Source organism: Mesoplodon mirus, assembly GCF_964341445.2.
Source record: "Mesoplodon mirus genome assembly, chromosome: 15".
Classification (NCBI taxonomy): Eukaryota; Metazoa; Chordata; class Mammalia; order Artiodactyla; family Ziphiidae; genus Mesoplodon; species Mesoplodon mirus.
In genome coordinates this window covers 73,218,433-73,241,633 of record NC_138991.1, presented here as the reverse complement: position 1 = coordinate 73,241,633, position 23,201 = coordinate 73,218,433, and the positions used below count along the sequence as shown (strand labels likewise).

The following is a 23,201-nucleotide window of genomic DNA, read 5'->3' as shown; positions in this document are numbered from 1 at the left end:
AAGACCCCTAAGGCAAGCTGTATGCTATAGTCCTGGAATATTTACTATAAATGTTCTATGTTTTTACAGTTTTATCCTTTTAGTTTTGAGACTATGGAATAAGCCACAGAGTATGAAACTTATTAGGAAATAAGAGACTTGTGCAAAATTCAGGAGCATAAATAAAGGGGCTTGAATTTTAAACAAATGAAAATTAAAACTCTTTTAAGATGGAAGGAAAATAACCAGAAAACACTCAGTGGAGAGCAGTTTACTATGCATTGTTTTATGAATAAGAGATTTATTGCAGTGGATGATTTAGTCAACATTTTAATAATTGACCATTATTATAATATGTAAGCAGTCATATAAATGCCTCTACTTATAATGGCATACCGTTTGAAACTCTACTATATTGATTTTTGTTTTTTTAAGTTTTATCCTTCACATAAGCCTCAGGGATGAATACAGAATCATTTCTCCAAAATATTTAACATATTGAAGAAAATAGCAATAATAAATATAAATGCTAGTAGCACATAAGGGAGGTGGTCTCATTAGGTTAAATTTCCATCTTACAAAACAAGTAGAACATTTCTGATTTTTCAAAGAACGAATTAACAAAATGCTTACTATAGTATTGAGGCTTTTAGGACATTATGGTGAAAATCTCTCTGGTTTTATGCACAGTAGCTGTAATAAAATTTTATTTTGTACTCCATGGAGGTACGCATTAGCTCTTTTGCTCCATTTAATCATGGGAAATCAAAAAGAAAGAGAAAAAAAGAGATTAAATATTTACTTATCCTTTTGCTTCTGACTTGTTATGTGGACAAATGCCACATGAGGGAGTGCTGGGACCTCAAATAGAGAAAAATTAAAACCCACCTAATGCATTCCAGGAATGCTCGGCATATTAGTAAATTCTTATTAAACTGTCAAAAAAAAAAAGATTTAAATAAGAAATTCCTGCCCCTGGATGCAATTAGAGGCTACCACACAGGATTTGATGGGTCATAAAACCATTAAATCTAAACACTTTCTTTTTGAGCCTAAAAGGCCAGAACATTCCAAAGTGAAGTTTTGGGACTCAGCTATGACTTGGCCATCTATTAAGGTGCAGGTGGAAGAGATTGCAGAGTAACACAAAGACCCCAAAGAACTGAATTAGGGTGTAGGTGAGAGCTTTAGCTGTTGAATTTTCTGGATTTTCTGAGATTAAGTGATCAACCTTAACACTGATTGCAAGACCATTCAGCAGGAAAAATGGTCATTTCCTTTGCTCCAGACCCAAATGATGTATTTTTGAAAGCTTTATTGATATATTTATGTGTTGTACTAGGTGATCAAGTAGATATACATTTCAGCATACCTACAAGGAAAATATCACCATTATTCTTAATTTTATCTAAATCCAGGAAAATCACCAGGTTTGCTTTAAATGAAATTTTACTCTTTCTGAGGTGAGTGCCTTTTATGCATGCACCAGGTGCTTGGACTTTTCATCCCTATTATTAATCCTCACAATAGACCTGTGAGGTCATTATTATTTATCATTCTCCTCAGTTGACAGTGGAGGAGAAGGACACCTTTGACCAATGTCTAGTGTTGGTGAGTGGTTAAGATGAGGTTTGTTGATCTGTTTCACTCTAGAGTTTGACCCAGTTATTTGTCTTCATCCATTATTTTATCACTTTTACAGGGAAGAAACAAAAGTAGGGAGGAATAAAGAGAAAGGATAGTTCACTAAAACTTTGTCCAAATTACATTAGTTAAACATTTGAAAGGGAATATCTCTTTGCATCATTGTAGTAAAAAAAAAATCAACTCATACCTTTTCTTGCTTTTATTTTCAAACTTTTATCTCAGTTTTGTGTTCTGGACCTTCTTTTTCAATAATCAAAAGTCAGTGGACATGCCTCTTTCTGTACATACACTCACACATGTTACATCTACATACACATGAATATATACATATATATTAATGATTATGGACATCTTATATATGCATATATATAAATGTATAATTCATATATAAAATTTTTCAAAAAGTGATAGATTCAGTGTTAAAATCACTTTGCAATGAGACAAACTTCATTAATCCAAAACAGCTATTAAAACATGACTCCAGCTATCTTAAAGACCAACATCAAGTGAAATAATTTCTAGTATTTTGCACCAGAATTTCAGCTATTGATCAGCTTTCTCAAGAGCATGAGATTGCTTCTTCTCAAATTATTAGTGTGCCTGATGACCTTAAAGATGTGACAGTGAGAAGTCAGAGGCTGACATATATATTCCAATACTGAGGTTGTTAAATTGAGAGAGGTTGATTGAAGTCATCACGTGCAAACCTGATACTCCTTGAAACCATCATTAAAAGGCATCTCACTGTGGTGTCATCTCCATGCCATCAGCCAGTTATGACAGGACCTGACGACTCAATAAAATGACAGAATAATAACCTGGGGATCAGTATAGTAAAGCTAATGTTTTTGTCTATTGCAGAATTCTGCCCCAGAGATGAAGTAGGAGCAAGGAAGGGAGGGCTAAGATGTCATTGGACTAACTGTTCCTTGAAGATATTTCCATCCAATGAAAAAGAGTTCTTGAGGTGTATTGTCATTATGACTGCTCAAGGTTACTGTTCCAAATTCAGACAATGAACCACCATAAAAACACTGGTTTCTTGGCCTTTTGGGGCAGTACCTAAATTGGTTAAATTTTCTAAATCGTACATGAATACTTGTTTGACCACTTCTAAGTATTTCACTCATAATTATAGTAGAAGTTTTGTTCTTCCCTTAGATGACTGACTTCAGAACATTCTTTTTCTAGGTAATCTCAATGATAACTTTAGACATTAAGACAATAATGTTAACTGTGTCTTTAACAAACCTGTGTAATAATGGTTCCTGTGCAAAGAAAGGCTGACCCACTCACTGGCTGGTAGGGTACACTGGTAGGATGAGAACACTTCAGTGTGTCAGACCCTGAGTTTAGAACCACACAAGTGCTTGGTACTTTGTCATTGCATATTTTCCCCATTACATAATGACTTCCTGTGCAGAGGACAAAATGCGCTTTCTCAGCAAAATTTTCAGCACGGCTGTTTTGGTGACTAAGTTTTGCAGGAGCTTTTTAATCAAATGGACCTAAAAAAAAACCCCTTTGGGCCCTTTCATCATATTACCCCCTTTCCTTTAAATACATAATTTTGGAAGCTTAGCTCACTTTTCCCATATAGGAAAGTTATTTTCAAGGAAATAATTTGTACCCAAAGTAGCACATTGCTTAGTTGATCTGCTCTAGTCTGGATATATGATTTATCCCACATGAATTAATGTTCCAAATAACAGACATTGACTCCCATTGATAACTAATAGTTTACATTTTCTCTGTTTTTCTTTTTGTGGTAGTGAATAAACATCATTCTCAAATGTATTATAATTCTCTCCCTTGTCAAGCCTAGCATGATGAACTTTAGTTTTATTTGATGATTCAGCAAATTATTTATATGTGTTAGGTTGTTGGTCCTGACATTAAATATTTGGAAGCTATTTTATATTGGTAAATTGTGCCTTCTGAACTTTGAGAAACATCTCCTTTTTCCTCATCTTCTGTCATTTTATTTTTATTCTGTTGCTTATTTTTGCCTTGAATTTGAAATCTAGGAAGCTAGGCAAATCCTGGATAAGCAAGGTTATAAAATATGTCTGATAATGGTTAAGTGTGCTGAGAGGTTGTTACTGTGATGCAATTTAGTTCCTTGACTTTAAATCGAGCAAAAGATGAATGCATAAGAAAATGTTGCAAAGGTACCTGTGCCCCTCTCCAGAGGGACAACAATGGAGAAGAAAGATTCAGCAGTATGTGGCTGGCAACTGACAAGACAGGAGCCAGCTGCTACCCCCATAAGACCACTGGTCAATTTCTCCCTCCTGTTTCCTATAAGGTCTTATCATTACTCAGGCCATCAGATATATCCAATTAACTTGCATGAGTCCTTGTGAAAGAAGATATCTACTTCATTCTTCTTAAAGTATAGTCCATGAAACAAGCATCAGCATCACTCGGGAGCTTGTTAGAAATATAGAATCTAAGTCTTATCCCAGACCTACTGGGTCAGAATCTGAATTTTATCAACATCCCCATGTGATTCCTATGCATGTCGAAGCTTGAGAAGCGCTGGACAAAGACTTGGAGTGAAAACTTCTGGTAGTTCCCAGCCAAAGGCGTAACTTAAATCCTCAAAGATGAAACAGTTTTGGGTGTAGCATGAATATCATTTCCATCCGAAGATCCTCTAAGACCTTCTGAGAGCCTGCTGATTTCGTGATGACTGCCTGCAATGAGCAGGAACTGCGAAGCAGACTCTCAGATACACAAGAGAGACGTGTACAAAGCAGTTTTCAATTAAAGAACTGGGACAGGCAGACTTAGCATCCCCTAAAATTTAAGGCCACAATAGGTTTCCTGTCTTCTCTACTTCACATCCAGATTACCTGGATTAGAAATAAATGTTGTCATTAGGCTTGATGTAAAATGAAACCCTGGTAAAATTTAGAAGTACAGTTGCATTCCTTAGCCACAGGGAGGATTTTGCCAGCTCATGCTGCTTTGCAAAGCTATTTACCTGTTCTATCCCAGCCAAATCGCTAAACATCAGAGTTTAGCATTTGCATCAACCCCAGGGGTGGCTGAATTCATATCTAATATGAAGTGATATAAACCTTGGTAGTTGATTACAGGTTTCATAGTGTAGGAAACTGAGTTATTTCTATTGAATGGTGGTCTGGGGAGGAAGAATTAACTTGATTTTATGCCAGATTATTGCAAACCCTGAAGCATTTCCCCAGCCTAGGGAATGTGATTTAATTCTAATAAGAATCTTCATTTGGATAGGTCTGAGGACAACTTTTATTCTGTTAAACACAATGCACCAACATTTTCTACCAGCCCATAGCCCACTTTGGGGTTGGGGGAGGGGTCATAGCTGATAATAAACAATGATACTGATCTCATTATTTCCATATCATTATACTTGCAGTTGTATTGTAAATAAAAGAGGAGAGAAACCAAAAAGTGTAGGGAGAATTTGAAACCATTGCTTCTAGGTATTACTGCTTGATGGCTGGACTTAGCAAAAGCTGGCAGCTGCATAGATTTACTACACAGTTCTCTCCTTGGAAATCTGTAGGCAAATAAAGGGTAGGTGTGAGGAGTGGGGAAATGCATGTTTTTGTTACACCTCCTAGATTATTTGCTTTTGTTTTGTCCCTGACTTTCCAAAAAGATGTACACACTCGAAATGTATTAATGGAAATTATCAGCCCTAGCCCAGAATTTCTTGGCCTGGAGAAGTTTCCTCTCTCCCTTAAGTGTTTTCTTGCTTCAGGTAGTGAGAATTTGCCAGTATATTTGCAAGGAGAAATGGGTGTCTTATGCATCAAAACCATTGCAGAGGAAAGCTGTGTGTTGACAAGACTGTCAATAATGAGGAGAAATCCAGGTCCTCAGCAAAATTCTGAAAATTTAAAAAGCTATCTAGAACTTCTTTTCCCAAATAGTATTAGGCATTCTCTCACTTAACCCTTTACAATTGTTTAGCTTTAGAGTTTACCAGAAAACATCCACAAACATTGTCTCAGTGGACCATCTGACAACACTATGAAGTGGGCAGGTCAGCAGCTGTGGTTAGACAAACTTTTCAGATGAAATGTGCCTCATGGTTGGCAAGGCTGGGAGTGTAGCCCAGGACTTCTGACACTGAATCCATTGTATCTTGTCTTTCTGAGAGATAGATGTTATCACCTAGGTCATTTATAGGGTTTTATCTTTGATGTTTCAAGGTTCAAAACCTTACTAGTGTCTCTTTTAGTGGTGTGTGTGTGTGTGTGTGTGTGTGTGTGAGTGATATGCATTTTTAATAGCAATGGCATAATGTATTACTGTTGCCTCTAAATAAAGAAGAAAAAGAAATGTCAAATATAAACAAAGTCTGAATATATCTAGAGCATATAAAGTTTAGGTGTTTATCCTTGAAGATATATCTTAGGGGTGATGAACCAAAGAGCTTGTGGAAGTAAGGAAATAGTCATATGGGATCAATGTTTACTTAATGGTGTAGCCTCCTGGGTATGTTGTTTCTAAAATACCCTCACTATTATGAAAGCCAAGATTTTTAGACTTGGATAAATACTGGGGGCCCTCATCATGCTCAAGAGCCAGGCCTTGCCTTTACAGTAATATCACCTCAGAAATGATCTCCATTTTGCCAGGAGTTGGGAAAAGGCGACATGCATTGGAGTTTTCTGTTGCTGCACCACATTTTGGGAATGGAGGTCTATGAAAGTTGACCCCTGCCCTTTGTAAAATGAAATCTGACAGTTGCTACTTTTGAGAGCACGTGAGAGTTTCATTGTGGAAAATGAATAGGGAGAGAAAAAGGACTTCAACAATTTTGTGCTTTTGACGCTAGACTAGGATAATTCGAATTCGAATTTCTCAACAAAATCTGGCTACCCTAGGTGGTTTACAAAATTCAAAAGTTTGTAATTTTTGACCCCCAAAGAACAATATGAGCTGGAAGGACACATGTTTATCTCTGAGGCCAAGGTGATATTTGAAATATTTAGCAACCAGTAGAACAAAGACTTTGACCAATTGCAAGAGATGCTCAGGTGCTTTTCTCTAGTGCTCTAATGGTGGTCTGGATGTACCCAGCTCTGCCAGGCAGCAGCCTTTAAATTGCTGGATTGTGTGGGTGTGTGGGGTTTGGGGAATCCAGAGACTCCTTAGTGAGAGAAAAGAGAGGTGTCACATTGAAGGGACTCAGGAAGAGGGGTCATTTACTTCGGAGCCATGGTTATTTACAAACAGGAATGGAAGTATTTCAATATTTTAACAAGCTGAATTGTCATGCTGGTATGTACAAACAGAATTTTAGATCTGTCCTTAGTGGAGGTAGGAAAATTTTCGACTGTCTCTATGAGTGGTCCTTGCAAATCTCAGGCTCCCTTATCTCCTTCAAACATAAAACTGTGTTGAAAACAGTGGATATAATTCATCAATGCTTTTTCTTTTTTTTTTTTAACATGTTTAATGGAGTATAGTTGCTTTACAATGTTGTGTTAGTTTCTGCTGTACAACAAAGTGAATCAGCTATATGTATACATATATCCCATATCCCCTCCCTCTTGCGTCTCCCTCCCACCCTCCCTATCCCACCCCTCTAGGTGGTCACAAAGCACTGAGCTCATCTCCTTGTGCTATGCAGCTTCTTCCTACTAGCTATCTGTTTTACATTTGGTAGTGTATATATGTACCTGTCACTCTCTCACTTCGTCCCAGCTTACCTTTCCCCCTCCCCGTGTCCTCAAGTCCATTCTCTATGTCTGCATCTTTATTCCTATCCTGCCCCTAGGTTCTTCAGAACCTTTATTTTTTAGATTCCATATATATGTGTTAGCATTCAGTATTTGTTTTTCTCTTTCTGACTTACTTCACTCTCTATGTCCAACCACTCTAGGTCCAACCACCTCACTACAAATAACTGAATTTCATTTCTTTTTATGGCTGAGTAATATTCAACTGTATATATGTGCCACATCTTCTTTAACCATTCATCTGTTGTTGGACACTTAGGTTGCTTCCATGTCCTGGCTATTGTAATTAGTGCTGCTATGAACATTGGGATACATGACTCTTTGAATTATGGTTTTCTCAGGGTATATGCCCAGTAGTGGGATTGCTGGGTCATATAGTAGTTCTATTTTTAGTTTTTTAAGGAACTCCATACTGTTCTTCATAGTGGCTGTATCAATTTACATTCCTACCAACAGTGCAAGAGGGTTCCCTTTTCTCCACACCCTCTCCAGCATTTTTTGTTTGTAGAATTTTTGTTGATGGCTATTCTGACTGGTGTGAGGTAATACCTCATTGTAGTTTTGATTTGCATTTCTCTAATGATTAGTGATGTTGAGCATCCTTTCATGTGCTTGTTGGCAATCTGTATATCTTCTTTGGAGAAATGTCTATTTAGGTCTTCTGCCCATTTTTGGATTGGGTTGTTTGTTTTTTTGATATTGAGCTACATGAGTTGCGTGTATGTTTGGGAGATTAATCCTTTGTCAGTTCCTTCATTTGCAAATATTTTCTCCCATTCTGAGGGTTGTCTTGTTTATGGTTTCCTTTTCTGTGCAAAAGCTTTTAAGTTTCATTAGGGCCCTTTTGTTTATTTTTGTTTTTATTTCTATTTCTCTTGGAGGTGGGTCAAAAAGTATCTTGCTGTGATTTATGTCATAGAGTGTTCTGCCTATGTTTTCCTCTAAGAGTTTGATAGTGTCTGACCTTACATTTAGGTCTTTAATCCATTTTGAGTTTATTTTTGTGTATGGTGTTAGGAAGTGTTCTAATTTCATTCTTTTACATGTAGCTGTCCAGTATTCCCAGCACCACTTACTGAAAAGGCTGTCTTTTCTCCATTGTATAGTCTTTCCTCCTTTGTCAAAGATAAGGTGACCATATGTACGTGGGTTTATCTCTGAGCTTTCTATCCTGTTCCATTGTTCTATATTTCTGTTTTTGTGCCAGTACCATAATGTCTTGATTACTGTAGCTTTGTAGTATAGTCTGAAGTCAGGGAGCCTGATTCCTCCAGCTTTATTTTTCTTTCTCAGAATTGCTTTGGCTATTCGGAGTAATGTTTTTCTTTTTTCCAGCAAATAATCACAGGCTATTGGGAATCATAGCACATTGGTAATATATGTTCCAAGAAACATGGAGTCGTCTCAGTTTTGCTCCTGTTCTCTCTTGGGAGTAGCACCTTAGTCTCAACTCATAATATGTCAACACAGACTCTGATATTCCCCCTGCATCCAGGAGACTGTCTTGGAGTAAACCTGTTAATTTACCATACATTTATTGTATGCCTATACCTGGAAACAATGGTAACTTAGAATTTGGGGGTACCCTGATTCAAAATTTCAGTCCTGTATGATTTAATCTTGGAAAATGAACCTCAAGCACCAATAGCATCAGGAACCATTAGTATCAAAGCTGGAAGACTCAGGAACCAGATGGCACAGTCTGGCCTTACCTTACTCCAGACATACTTACCCAAGAGAAATGGACAAAATGCTTGTTAAGGCTGAAGCTTCCTGCTAGTTTGATAGTTTAAGTAAAGTAAATATTATTGGTGCATTGGTTTGTAGCATTTTAACAATCTGTGTGGAATGTCTGTAGATATTTCTTATGAATTCAAGGAGATCTGTTTGATAATAATCCTTATTAGCAGAGCTGCTACTGCCTGCATGATGCCTTTGCCTAAACTACAAAAAGGTGCCTTATCATGTGCTAGTCCTCTTAGCTGGACCACTTTGTGCAGCCACAGTCTGCACCTGGAAACTAATGGCAGGCCTTACCCACTGGTTTCCAAATTTCCATGCTTTCACAGAACTCTGGCCATGGTATTGTCCCTCAGGGATATGGAAAACTGTGGGTGTCCCTTGGGTGTCATGGCCCTGAAGGATTGGGGGAGTACATTTATCCATATTTGATATCAGGGGAGTCTTCTGAGCATCTGGGAATTCTAGGAAAATCATTGCCCTGTGGGAGTGGTCAGACATGCTGTGTTCTTGTTCCACTCAGCTGCTCATCTCTCTGTGACCTTACTTAGGCCACATCCTCTTCAGGACACATTTTCTTTGTGGTAAATTGATGGTTGGGAGATTCTGATCCCAGCAATCAGTGTCCTCTGGTGTTTGTTCCAAACAGCACTGGATGACCTAGAGCTATTTTCCATATTTACAACTCAATGAAAATAACACTATGGTTCAGGATGTTCATACATATCAATACTTATTATTACTTACTTAAAATGTGGTTTTTTTGGACAATATTTTGCAAATCATGAGTCCTTTTGAGAGAAATTCTCAAAGGAACACTTGGAGGAAACAGATTAGTGACCCATAGATAATATAATCTCCAGCTTAAGTCTTCTTTATCTGACCTGTGACTTGAAAAATAGGGATGAAAAACACCTTCAATGACATAGGAAAAGTAACATTTATCAAAAACAAAATCCACTTTATTACCAGGTGAACTTAGAGTTTTACTATCAAATGACAATGCTGTTTAAATGTCAAAGTGTGGTCCAGGGACTGGCAGCATCAGTACTGCCTGGAAGCCGGTTAGAAAGGCAATTTCTTGGGCCCCATCTCAGACCGACTGAATCTGAAACTCTGGGGGTGTTTTTCACAACCTGTGTTTTCACAAATACTCCAGGGGATTTGGTTGCCTGCTAAAGTTCGAGAAGCATGAAAGCATTTTAACCTCTCAGAGTAGCTTTGTAAACAGCATGCCACCTGATTCTTATCAGCACCCTGTAAGTGTCACTTGGATGACTTTTACTCACATTTGATATATGGCAGGGACACAGGTAAGTTGAATGACCCAGGGTCACACAGTCAGTTTTATATATTTATTATTTATCTCTTGGTATGTTTGGCATTTGGCATACAAACATTTTATCAGTTTCTCCTGCACTAAAGCTGACCCCAATTTGACTACCTATTTTTGGAAAAAAGCCTATCACCCATGTTCTTTCAAGTTCTCTAAGACAATAAGTTACATGATTTTATCTAATTTTTCTTTTATTTGTTCATTTTTTGATATCTTGTTTAAAAGATTGTGAGGTAACTGTTGCCTGTTTGCAATGTCTAACATGAATTGTATAAATTTTAAAAGACAATGTAAATGGTAGATGCACCTTTAACAAAAGCTTAAAAGATAAAATTTAAAAAGTTAAAATGGAAGAAAAATTAAACTCTCCCACCTATCATTAACAATTAGTTTGTTTATGTTCATACACCAGTAATCACATTTGTACAAATCATGTTATATATGTTATTTTGGAGGCTTTTTTCTTTCCTTCTTCTTTTTTTTTGGGGGTGGGGTGGGGGCTGTGCCATGTGGATCTTAGTTCTCCGACCAGGGATTGAACCTGGGCCCCAGCAGTGAGAGCACAGAGTACTAACCACTGGACTGCCAGGGAATTCCCTGCTTTCTTAATATACCTTGAAAAACTGTCTATGTCTGTCAATGTCATTCTTTAGTAACTGTCATAGTCAGAAAAAGAAGAGGGGTGGAATGAAAGAGGGATTGTGAGACAGAGAGAGAGAGAGAGAGAGAGAGAGATTTAAGGAATCGGCTCATACAATTGTAAAGACTGGTAAGTACAAAATCTATGGCTGACACGTTAGAGACCCAGGAAGAGCTGAGTTGGTGTTGAGTCTGCAGGCAGTCTGCTGACAGAATTCCCTCTTCCTCAAAAACAGTCAGTCTTTTTCTTAAGGCCTTCAACTTATTAGATGAGGCCCATTCACATTATGGAGAGTAATCTGCTTTAGTTAAAGTCCACTGATTTAAATGCTAAACTCCTTTAAAAAAATATCTTCATAGCAACATCCTGGACATATTTGAGCAAATATCTGGGAACGATTGCTTAGCCAAGCTGACACATAAAATTAACCATCACAAAAATATTACTTTTCATGGGTGTGTATATTTCATTTTATTTATGAACTATAGGTTATCTAATCCCCTAAAGTTGGAGATTCAAGATGCTCCCAATTTTTTTATCCGAATACATAGCACATCTTTGGCTATTTGAGTCATCTTTGTCTTCAAGATCAGTTCACAGAGTGTGGAATAGAATGCATATTTCTTACTTTTAAAGACTTAACTTCTTATTTCCAAATTGCCCTTGTAGATGGCTTTACCCCTGGAACCATAACTTGAAGACTTTGGAGTAGGGAAAATGCCAGACTGACCTTGATCTTCTCCTTTCTTCCTAAGCTTGCAGGTCACTGGGAACAGGCATGATGCTGAGCTCCTGGGCCACCTCCTCAATTGAAGAAGTGGCAGAAGCTGGTCCTGATGCACTTCGCTGGCTGCAGCTGTACATCTACAAGGACCGTGAGGTTACCAAGAAGCTGGTGCGGCGGGCTGAGTGGATGGGCTACAAGGCCATATTTGTGACGGTGGACACACCTTACTTGGGCAACCGCTTCGATGATGTGCGTAACAGGTTCAAACTGCCACCCCAACTCAGGTAACCATGGGCCTCTGATCACTGGGTCCCTGAGCTGGTTTTCTAATTCTCTCTGCTCTTGTCATGATCCAGCTCCAAAGACTTTCTCCAGTTTTTATGTGGGTGCCCTGGGGAATCAGATCTTCACAAAATGTTGGTCCCAAAGTATGGTTGACTGGGATTTGTCTAGGGATGATAAGGTCTGGGTTCTAGAGATGGTGCCATTGTCAAATATCCACATAATCCTCAGCAAATCACACCCCTTATATGGGTGTCACGTACTTGAGCTATAAAAACAGAGACAGGAATTGCTGTATACTTGTAAAAGTCAAAAAAAAAAATATGTCTCAGAGTTCATTAAGGGCTTTGAGTAAGATGAATTGCCATATAGACAGAAGATATTTAATTTAACCTAAACAACAGCTTGTTATTTTGATCCTAATACCCTATTTCTTTGTCTGCTGAAATAAAAAAGCCCCCTTTTAATTTTATTTTTATTGTATTTGGAACAACTCTGGCAAGGAAGATTGAAGAAAGCTAAAAGAATGGAGACAAAAGAAGCCACACACTTGCTCCTTCATCTACTACTCTTTCTTTCAGCAATATTCCTCTTTTGTTGTGGTTCACCCATGGATCAAGATTCATTAACTTATTCACTGGTTCATTCATTCTTTCATCCATTTACTCATTCATTCATCTTAGCTAAAACAATGTATCTAGTAATCTAAAACTAAACTGTGAGCCCATCCATCAGCAGGGAATTGTTGTCCTTTTCCTTGTAAAAGATTAGAATCATCTTGAGTTAAAACTAGAAACTCAATGGAGTTTACTGAGAAAGAGCCCCAACCTCCGATCTCCACTCCCCTTCGTTTTTACCTTCCCTCAGTTCCCACCAAAATCTGCCCTTATGTTTTTCATAGGGCTAAAACTATTTGACCAGGAACCCAAATCTTAGTTTTCATGGAGGACATTTTGATGATGGGATTTCAAAGCATCCATCAGAGTACAGGAAATGAAGGATGCCTTCTTTGGAATCCTAGACCTCACTTCACACGGACTGTTGCTTATTTTGTCTACATATAAAGTTAATCCTTTTGAAAGATCCAAAATCTAAAAGATTCAAAATCAAATCAGCATTCCACATAAAGACAATAAGATTGTTGGAAGCCAGGAACTCCATATGTATTAGAGAATGGGATGTCTCTCATGCATCACATAAGTCCATAGTCTTATGTAAGTGTCACATAACTGTCATATAGCTCTGCTGTGTGTATACTTATTTAAGTATAAGCTACTATGCATAAAATCTTGCTGTTAAACCATATGTAAATGAGCTGTGTGATGTTATCTCCGTGACACTTCCAGGTAAGTTTAAGATATTATTTCTGTACGGGATACCGTCAATGGCCCAATGGCAAAGTGCTCCCCCTGACAGCTGTCAATCACCCCGCTCCACGCATCCCAACACTGAGTTGCCCAAACATCCTGTCTTTCTAAGAGAACAAAAACAAAAACAAATGTCCCTGACATATTCCTACTTCTTGCCAAATTCGTCAGAAAGTAGATGGTTTCAAATTTCCTTAATATGAAACCTCTATTCACATTATTTCTCTATTTTGGTTGCCTTCATTTGTAGACTTTCTGAAATAATTAGTTTCCGAGTATTTCAGCTTCTGACAGGAAGTGTCCCTCATTGTTTCGCTTCGGCCATTTAAAAAGGAATTTACTATTCCTTTTCCTCCTCCTCTTACCACTTCTACTAGCAACAACAACAATAATAAATAGTACAGTAAGTTTTCTTTAAGATTAGGAAACAGTTTCTTGCTCTGGATAATAAAAAAGTGTTTCAGAGCAGTATCTACTTAGATGGGGGATGACACGTGTTAATTCTGGCCAGTATCTCTTGCTCCTGGGTGCCAGGGCCATTTAGCCAGGAATGGGAAGGCTGTTTTGCTTTTTCCCCCTTTTTGCTCCCAGGCTCCTGCCCAGATGACGTGAGGGACTGGGAGACAAAGGCCCTTTTCAGCTGTCGATGTGCACAGGAGTGGCCACGGCTCCCCAGCTTGTCACATCTCCCGTCTGAAGATGATCAAATAATGAGCCACACATCCAGGCTACGGGGAACACAGGAAACACCCCTTGCTGGTGCCCTGGCCCCCAGTGCATACACTGGCCCTGTTTGTCCCTGTGGTCTTGAGGGGGGCAGCACCCTGGGGCCCACATTCAGCAGTGAAGGCAGAGCACATGATGGGAGGCCCAGGCTTCCGCTGGAAGCCACATGCTACCAAAAAGCTCATCTGTTACAGCCTGATATGAAATCAGGTTTCTTTCCTCAACTGACCTGACTCATAGAAGGTGAAGCCGGGCTGTTCAAAATGAGGTTTGGCAGGCAAGGGAGGCAGGAAATCCAGAGGAGAATGAGTCTGTAAAGCGGCGGCTCCTTCCAACCCTCACGGCTTCCTCTGCCTGGAGGGGAGGGGGCGGGACCTGACTCCTGGCGTCTGGGACCAGCCAGAGTTCAGGAGTTTGGTAATCTCTGCTTGGTCCATAAGCAAAACACACGTATGTGTGCAGTATAAGTGGCCCAGAGGTCCCCGAAACTCAGGGGGAGTAAAGCGAATTCTCATCTGCTCTTGGCAGAGGAGAGGATTGAAGCCAATTCACCAGACTGGTTCCTGAGGCTCTGAGACAGGGACCTTCATCCATCTCCATGCCCCACAGAGGTGGCTCATTTACCCCGGGTTAAGATTTGGCTCTTCAGTGCAGCACCAAGGCAGTTAAAAGAAAAGAAATTTCCAATCATCGACTAAGATCAAGGTAAATCATAACACCTACACTTTTGATGATTTGCCCAGGGACATGCTTCCTTATGCCCTGAAATGATGTATTCATCACAACAGCCAGAGCACAGCCCACAAAAAGAGACCAGACTGCACTGTCTTCCCCGGTCTCTCTGGATAAAAGTAGCCAGTGAGTGTCCCCCTTGCTTCTCTGACCTCACTGCCCAGCACCCTCAACTTCATTCACTCTTCCTAGAATCTCTGGCTTTCCTACTGTTCTTTCAACATGCCAAACATACCTGCCCCTTAGAGCCTCAAAATTGACTCTTCCCTCTGTCTGTAAAGTTCTTTCCTCAAATCAGTGATGACTAACTTCACTTCCTTTACATTTTGACATCAGAGGTGACTCTACATGTCTTTATGTTGGGAAACAAAAATAAAAAAATAAACAGTAGAGATCAGAATAGAGACACAATATGTGTGAGGATCTTGGGTTGTGGAGGTGGAGGGGAGAAAAGGATTCGAAGGAGGACTTTGTACATGACCCAACAGCCTCTAATGATTTGGTTAGGAAAACGTTCACAGCATAATTCACATAATATTAAACAGAATAATGACCTCCCAAAGATGTCCATGTTTTGATCCCTGGAAACTGTGAATATTTTATTAATACTTTACCTGGCAAAATGGACTTTGCAGATGTGATTAAGTTAAGGACCTCAAGATGGGATAATTGTTCTGGATTATCACAGTAATGGAAAGCATTCTTATAAGATCAAAGCAGGAGGGTCAGAGTCAGAGAAGGAGATGCAATGAGAGAAGCAGAGATATGAGTGATAGTGTGGGGAATCAGGGACTGTAGGTGGTTTCTAGAAGCTAGACAAAGAAAGGAAACGGATTCTCCCCTACAGCTTCTGGAAGGAAAACAGGCCTATCGACACCTTGAGTTTAGTCCAATGAGATACATTTTGGACTTCTGACCTCCAGAACTGTAATATGATAAATTTGTGTCACTTTAAAGCCTCTAGGTGTGTGTGTGTGTTATAGCAGCAACAGGACACAACTACAATAACACAGATCTGCCAATTTCCTCTACGAGGTATCTTCTCATTGAGACCATGTTTACCATATTTAAACTTTCAAGTTAAGCATCTACCAGGTCGCATTCCTCTTATTCTGCTCTTCTTTTTTCTTTATTTTGTATAGCACTTATATTCTAACATGCTTCATAAATTACTTATTATGTTCCTTGTTTAGTTTCTGTCTCCCTTGCTAGAATATCAACCCTAGGTGGCAGGCATTTTTGACCATTTTACTAAAACACTGGCACATAGTAGGTGCTAAATAAGTAATGTTGAATCAGTCAATAAAAATGTGCTAAATCATAAGAGATTTACCCAATAAAACAAGATCAGTAAGAAGTTGAACGAGGGTTTGGGCTCATACTTAAAATCCTTGCCCTGAACCTTTCTGCCAATTGCCCAGCCACACTGAAGAAGAAATTAGCAGGGCTACGCAATCAATAGAAATGTTTTCCTAACCACAGAATTAAACGCTAGTGTTCCATGCACCAATTTCTATAATGTATTATGAATGTCTCTCTCTCATGTTGTGTTGATACTGTGTGTTATACCGTTTGTTATTTTATAGTTTGTTTCCCAGAGTGGAGACATATGGCTTTATCTTTATATCTTTAATGTCATGTTATCAATACTTATAATGCAAAATATTGTATATTTCTCAGTAATAGTCATCTTTATCAACGTTACAACTGGTTATTTAATAAAGTTAACTTTCTTTAGTAGTTGTTACCTTTGTATAATACTAACTTACTAAAAACTAAGATCATTTTTATATTAGATTAAAAAGCATATTTGGGGGCCATTCAAGGCACAATGAGTCTCTTACAAAGAAGAAATCCTATCCCTTGCCTTTGGGTCATTAAAAAGATTGGGATTTGGAGAATTAAGTCCCAAGTAATCATGTTATTATTTTGATGTTGTTCTTTTCCTTCCTTATGAAATGGAGTACTTTGGTTATCAGAAGCTGCTTTAAGTGTTTTTCTGTGTATATGTCATAATTCTAATAAAAATAACATTCATGGAGGTTTCCTTCAGAGCCATGGGTAAAACACTTCATCGTGGGTCTCTGTCAAGATATCTGAAAACTTTTTCTTGGCTTCTGGCTTTGAACAACGTTTTAGAGTAACAACAAGGCTTCATTGTGCCCTGAAATTTCTGTAAGGCAACATTCATTCAAGTGTTGATCTGCATTTCACTATCCAAGAATAACAACAGTTATTTATATAATTTTATCCATGTTTCTGTTTTTTCCTATCCATTTCACCCTTTCACCCCACCCCTGCTGAAACACTGTAGCTTGTTTGGGATGGGGGTAGGGTGCTATGCAGAGAATATACACATACAGATATTATTCTTTTTTTCCCCCCTGGTTTTGCTATAGGATAGACAGACTGGACCTTTTTCTTATTAACAATATTATTTAGAAGTTTGTCATTTAATATCACTTAATATCATTTCTAAGTAATGGAATAGCTCTCCATAGTAAGAGTATGTTTATTGATCAGAAGGTTAGCTTAATTAAAGTTAGGAGGACCACAGAAGACCAAAATCTGTGATAAAATGTAAAACCCTAAGTGGTTTGATTAAAAAAAAAATCCCAAGTATTTCAGCTAAAATCCAAACCAAAACTCAGCAAATAGATGGATACCAGTATGACTCTCATGGAGTTGGAATTTTCTGTGATATTTAATGGCCACCTGAGTCAATGAAATTATTAGACTAACTATTCAATCCTTATTGAGAAAACTTTGCCAGTGGTTGAAAAGAGTTACTTGGGATGTGAATGTTCATGTCCTTATGTTAATAGATGCCACCCAAGCTACACAACCAGCTGTTTTAGCTGAAAACACACTAAAAGCATTAAACCTAATTTTGTATTGAAGTCTTATGATTCACTCTTTTTTATTTTTTATTTTTTGGCTGCACAGTGCAGCATGCGGGATCTTAATTTCCCAACCAGGGATTGAACCCATGCCTCCTGCAGTGGAAGCATGGAGTCTTAACCGCGGGACCGCCAGGGAAGTCCTGAAGTCTTATGATTCTCTTAAAAAAATTAAAAATAGTGTGCCTATGTGCTTCTAAGTTTATATAAAAATTGTTATAGCCTTGGCTCCAAGATCCTTTCTGTGTTCAGTGGCAGAGCCAGTGGAAGGGAATAAAAACCTATGACTAAGCGAGAGATACAGCTGTACTTTTATGCAAAGAAGACATTGGCTAGCATGGTAATTTATAATGTGCAGAACAACAAGGTGAGTCCAGATCATTGTCATCATTCAAAGTCAGCCTTTTAGAGAAATGAAGTAGGTAATTGGATTTGGGTCTGCAGGGCAGGTAAGTCACATGGATGGTGCCATTGTGTATCCAGATAGCCATCAATCCAGTTAGTGGTCAGAGGTGCAGGCAGGAAAGATTTTATCCCTAGCTTGGAGAACTGCCAAAATCTAGTCAAGATATCAGGATATTAGACTAAGAGAAAAGACGTCAGGTATAGAGTAAGCCAGTAGCAGAGTCTTACAGATGAATTAGAAAAATACTGTTCTAAGCTGGGTTAACAAAATTAGACATAGGAGAAGGCAGCAACTCAATGGGATGTGACTCAGTTTGGGTTCCTTTAGGAGCAGAGTGAGAGGCACTGTTTTGAGTACAAATAGTTCTTCTGGAAAATGAAAGGAGTAGGGAAGAGGTGCAAGGGAGGGGAGGTAGTGAACAATGGACATGTTTTCAAGACAGCTACAGCTATGGGCAACTAAAGTTTAACACTGCTGGGAAACTCTGGGAGATCTTGTAGAATACTTCTCAGAGTTAGTCTGCCTATGTGTGAAGGAGCTGGGGTATTTATATATCAACACCCTTGACAAGTTGAGTCCTCTGCCTAGATGGTGACTCAGGCTCCAAGAGCAAGAAAAAGTCATATGTATTAGTCAGGTTCTCCAGAGAAACAGAACCAATGGGATATCCATATCTATATATCAGTATCTATATCTATAGAAAGATTTAGTATGAGGGATTGGCTCACACAATTATGGAGGCTAAGAAATCCAACAATCTACTATCTACAAGCTGGAGGCCCAGGAAAACCAGAGTAGTACAAGTCCAAATCCAAAGGCCTGAGAACCAGGGGAGCCAATGGTATAAGTCCCAGTCTGAGTGTGAAGGCCCAAGAACTGGGAGCCCATAGTGTAAGTCCTGGCCAAGCCAGAAGGTTTAACAACCAATAGCTCCAATGTGCAAGAGCAGGAGATGATGGACGTCCCAGCTCAAACTGAGAGAATGAATTTGTCCTTCCTCCACCTTTTTGTTCTACTTGGGGTCTCAACAGATTGGAAGATGCCCAACCACATCTTTCCTCAATCTACTGATTTACATGCTAATCTCACAGACACACCCAGAAATAATGTTCTACCCAGTTACCTAGGCATCCCTTAGCCCAGTCAAGCTGACAAAACTAACCATCACATCACAGGCAAAGTAAGGAAGGTCTTGATAATTGGAAAACTCATGTCTTGGTCAGGATTGTCTGGAAGATTGGGGAGTCTTAGTCAGCAGGCAGAGAGCCTCAGAGAAAGCAACTAAATGGCAGAGGGAAAAGCAAGAGCTGACAACTCATTTGCTGGGAAACACTTCCCAATTCTCCCTATGCCCACAACCACCACCACCACACTAATAGTAGGACAGGGAAAAGAGTCTACAGCGACAACAGACAGAAGTTGTTAACACATGTTACTGCAGTTCCAGTCTCCTCTAGAATTTTCCACAAGGACTTTGAAAGATTTCTGAAGTCAAATGCAATTACCAGAATGCAATTGAGATCTGAGTGAAGAAAATGTAATTAGGAGTCAAGAGACCCAGTTTGGAACTCAAATGCTGCCTTAGATAGTTTTATACTTGGGGGCATCTCATTCTGCAGCTTTGGTTTAATTTTCTACATAAAATAGGAATTATAGAGTATTAATTTTATTTTCCAAAAGCTTTTAAAATTGTGGCTATATGAATGCCCTTTGTAAATTGTGATGCGCCAAGCAAGTGTTCATCTTTATGATTAGTATGCATTGCTGGCTGAAAATAGCATCAAATTTATTGTTTATATTCATAAACTGGATTAAAAAGGTAGAGATATTTAAACTTGACCAAACATTTCTCCTTTAAACTGATTTATTTATGTAAAAAACGTAAGATGTAAAATAAACATTAAGTGACCAATTAAGTCCACTCAATTGTCACATTTAGCCTGGAATCCTCCACCAAAACATGGAAAGTGTAAATGCAATCAATCTGTAGATGGTTGAAGAGTGAACAGCCCATTGATTTGAAAAGGGAACCCTGTTTTGTTTTGTTTTTTTTCATTGAATGAGTCATTGTAAAGATATCTTTAACTTTGGGAAATATCTCATTTTATGTAATTCTTTATTTCAGAATGAAAAATTTTGAAACCAATGATTTAGCATTTTCTCCCAAGGAAAATTTTGGAGACAACAGTGGACTTGCTGCATATGTGGCTAAAGCAATAGACCCATCTATCAGCTGGGAGGATATTAAATGGCTGAGAAGACTGACATCCCTGCCCATTGTTGCAAAAGGCATTTTGAGAGGTTTGTTTATTTCTCTACTTGAGTTGACCATGATTTTATGATTCTTTATGGATATGATCATAATAGTTTTTCAGGGAAAATAATCAGGAAAAATGAGTATGGAAATAGAGACATCTTATCTCTCAATTCTCCCTTTTGGTGTTAGTAAGTATTTCCTCCTTCTTAGGTAGTATTCTGAAGGAGAACAGGATTCTCATGAATTAAGAAGTTACCTTTTCTAAAGAATTGGGATGCCATTGCCTTATTTTGGAACTGTCATCAAATCACAGAGCTTGGCAAAATCTAGGTAGAAGGTCTTGAGTTCATTGCTTTGGTTGAAAGGTGCCAACAGCTGCTCTCAGACAAGAAGCCCCAAGGATGATATTATGACAGCCAGACCTGTTTAAAGAGCCTTTTCTATTTTTCTTTTGTTCCCTCCCAGTACCAATGACTAGAACTGACTTTTTGAGTGTGGTGAATCCCACATCACCTCCCTTTAAAGAAAGGCTGACAAGAACATTAAAATCCTCAAATATCAAGCCGTAGGTATTAAGGAACTTGACCACTTCCCCAGTATCCACATGTATGCAAATCCCACAGGGAGGTACCAATGACTATAATAATTTGGAGTGTAAATGTGCTCACCCACAAAAATGTTTTCTTGCCTTTGAATATATTTCTTAAGTACTGTTATATGAATAACTGCCCAAAACATATTATTTTAAATGGAAATGTTTAAGTAAGTGGCTCTAGGATGAGAGATTCTATTAACTTATCTCAAGGTTAACAACGACATAGAAGCAAAACTTTTTCATAGGCTTTACTTGAATATGTATGAGTCCCATAGCCCCTATTTATAAAACTCTAGGCATGTCCTCGACTTTATTTAATATTCTGTACACATAAATAAGCTAATACAAGTAAAAGAATGGGCCTAATGAAGCTTTCAAGTAGTGGAGTTTTTAAGATCTGTCTTAATCTGTGATTTTAAAACAAAATTGTCACATTCTTTCCTGTTGACCATTGTCTTAGTTCAAAATTTCTGTGGATTATACTTCATTGAGCATACCCTGATATTACAGACACCTTTAAACAACAGTTTCACTGACCTTGCTTGCATCCATATTGTAGTCCATGATTGTAGCTATATTCAACTGTAGGTACTAAAGTATTAACCTGAAGATCTGTCACATTCATTCATCCATTCAATTATTCACTCACTCATTCATTTCATAAACATTTATCCTGCTTACTGTGTGCTAAAATGAAATAATTTGAGGTCCTTGACCAAAACGACACCCCATTCTTGTGGGAGACAGACATAAAAACAAGAATTTGGGTGCAATAAGATGTTAACAGGTGCTGAGATTGAAATCTATGCAGCATAAGGGTGAGGGTGAAAATAGGCTTTAGACAATTATAAAAGTGAATTAGGGAAGGTTTCATTGCAGAATGAAAGGTGATCCTTGAGTTTTGCCATGATATCAGGTCAAAAGACTCTTTTTCAGACTTCAGTCATGACAAAACACAGCAGTCACAAGTTAACAGTGTTAAAACATATAAGCCATATTAGAGAATGTAGACTTTAAGATTGTTGAGCACCACTAAGAATATTGATCAGGGAAGCCACCTCATCAGATTAACATCTTAGAAAAATCATGCTTTGTGTAATGGACCTTCTCAATGGAGGTGGCCAAACTGTGGTCAAGGAGGCTATTTAGGAAACTGCTTTGCCCAGACAAGAGATGACTGTGACTGACCTACAGTAATGGCAGTGAGGAATCGGAGAGAGTGTAGTTATTTTACAAAATTAGTGCTGTTTCAAGTATTTAATTCACTCTCACCACAGAAGTGGCCCAGGGCAGTTGGCTTAAAAACACCAAGGTCATTTAATTTTTTAACCAACTTTTCAATTTTGGATTCCCAGTATATATAATTTTCTACAACTTTGTCCTCTAGGATATGACCTGAATCTATTGAATTAGACTTTACTATCATGTGTTATGTTGAAAAATACTTTGGCTTCTAGAACTTCATTCTGTGGTCATTTTTACCAAGGACCACCACCACCACCATCACCTCTCTTTTTTCTTCTTATCCATATGTATTATTTACTTGCTTGTCATATTTTCATTATGTTTTGCACCCAGTACACAGTCCAAATGTTTGTTAAGTAAAATCCTCAGTGAAAACTACATGAATATCTATAATTAGATAGAGCACAAAAGCAAGAGAAGGAGAGATAGGGCATTTGGCATTTGAAAGGAAATAACTTATCTATACATGTACAGTTTACATTGTCTAGTTTTTCTGTAGCTATTCATTTCATTTATTTAACAAACAAGGATCATCACTATGACAACAACTACATCAGGTGGTACACATGCTCAATCTGGGTGGAGGGGAGACAGGTGTGGCAAGGCCAGTTGTGGGAAATTCAGGTGTCAATATTTCACAGATCTTCATCCAGAAGTCACATGGACTGACTGAGAGTCATCTATCCTCTTTCATTTCCATTTTCCCAGAAAGACACAGATTATGTTTGTAGGAACATGAAATCATGGGCAACTGAGAAGATCTCAGTGAAACATCCCCCCTTACCACCATTTTAAGAATTGCATTCTAATGAATGCAAATTGGACTGCAAGATGTAATCTCTTGCTGTGGTTAAACTCTGCCTTTGGAAAACTAACACAAA

General features: G+C 38.3%; 1 protein-coding gene across 1 annotated transcript in view; it reads left to right on the top strand.

Moving 5' to 3' along the window:
* Window positions 1-23,201, top strand: part of HAO1 (hydroxyacid oxidase 1) — a 58,606-nt gene that overhangs the window by 13,350 nt on the left and 22,055 nt on the right. The window contains exons 3-4 of the mRNA XM_082644583.1: window positions 11,839-12,094; window positions 20,349-20,524. Coding sequence (XP_082500709.1) covers window positions 11,839-12,094; window positions 20,349-20,524 — 432 coding nt within the window. The remainder of the gene's footprint in view (window positions 1-11,838; window positions 12,095-20,348; window positions 20,525-23,201) is intronic.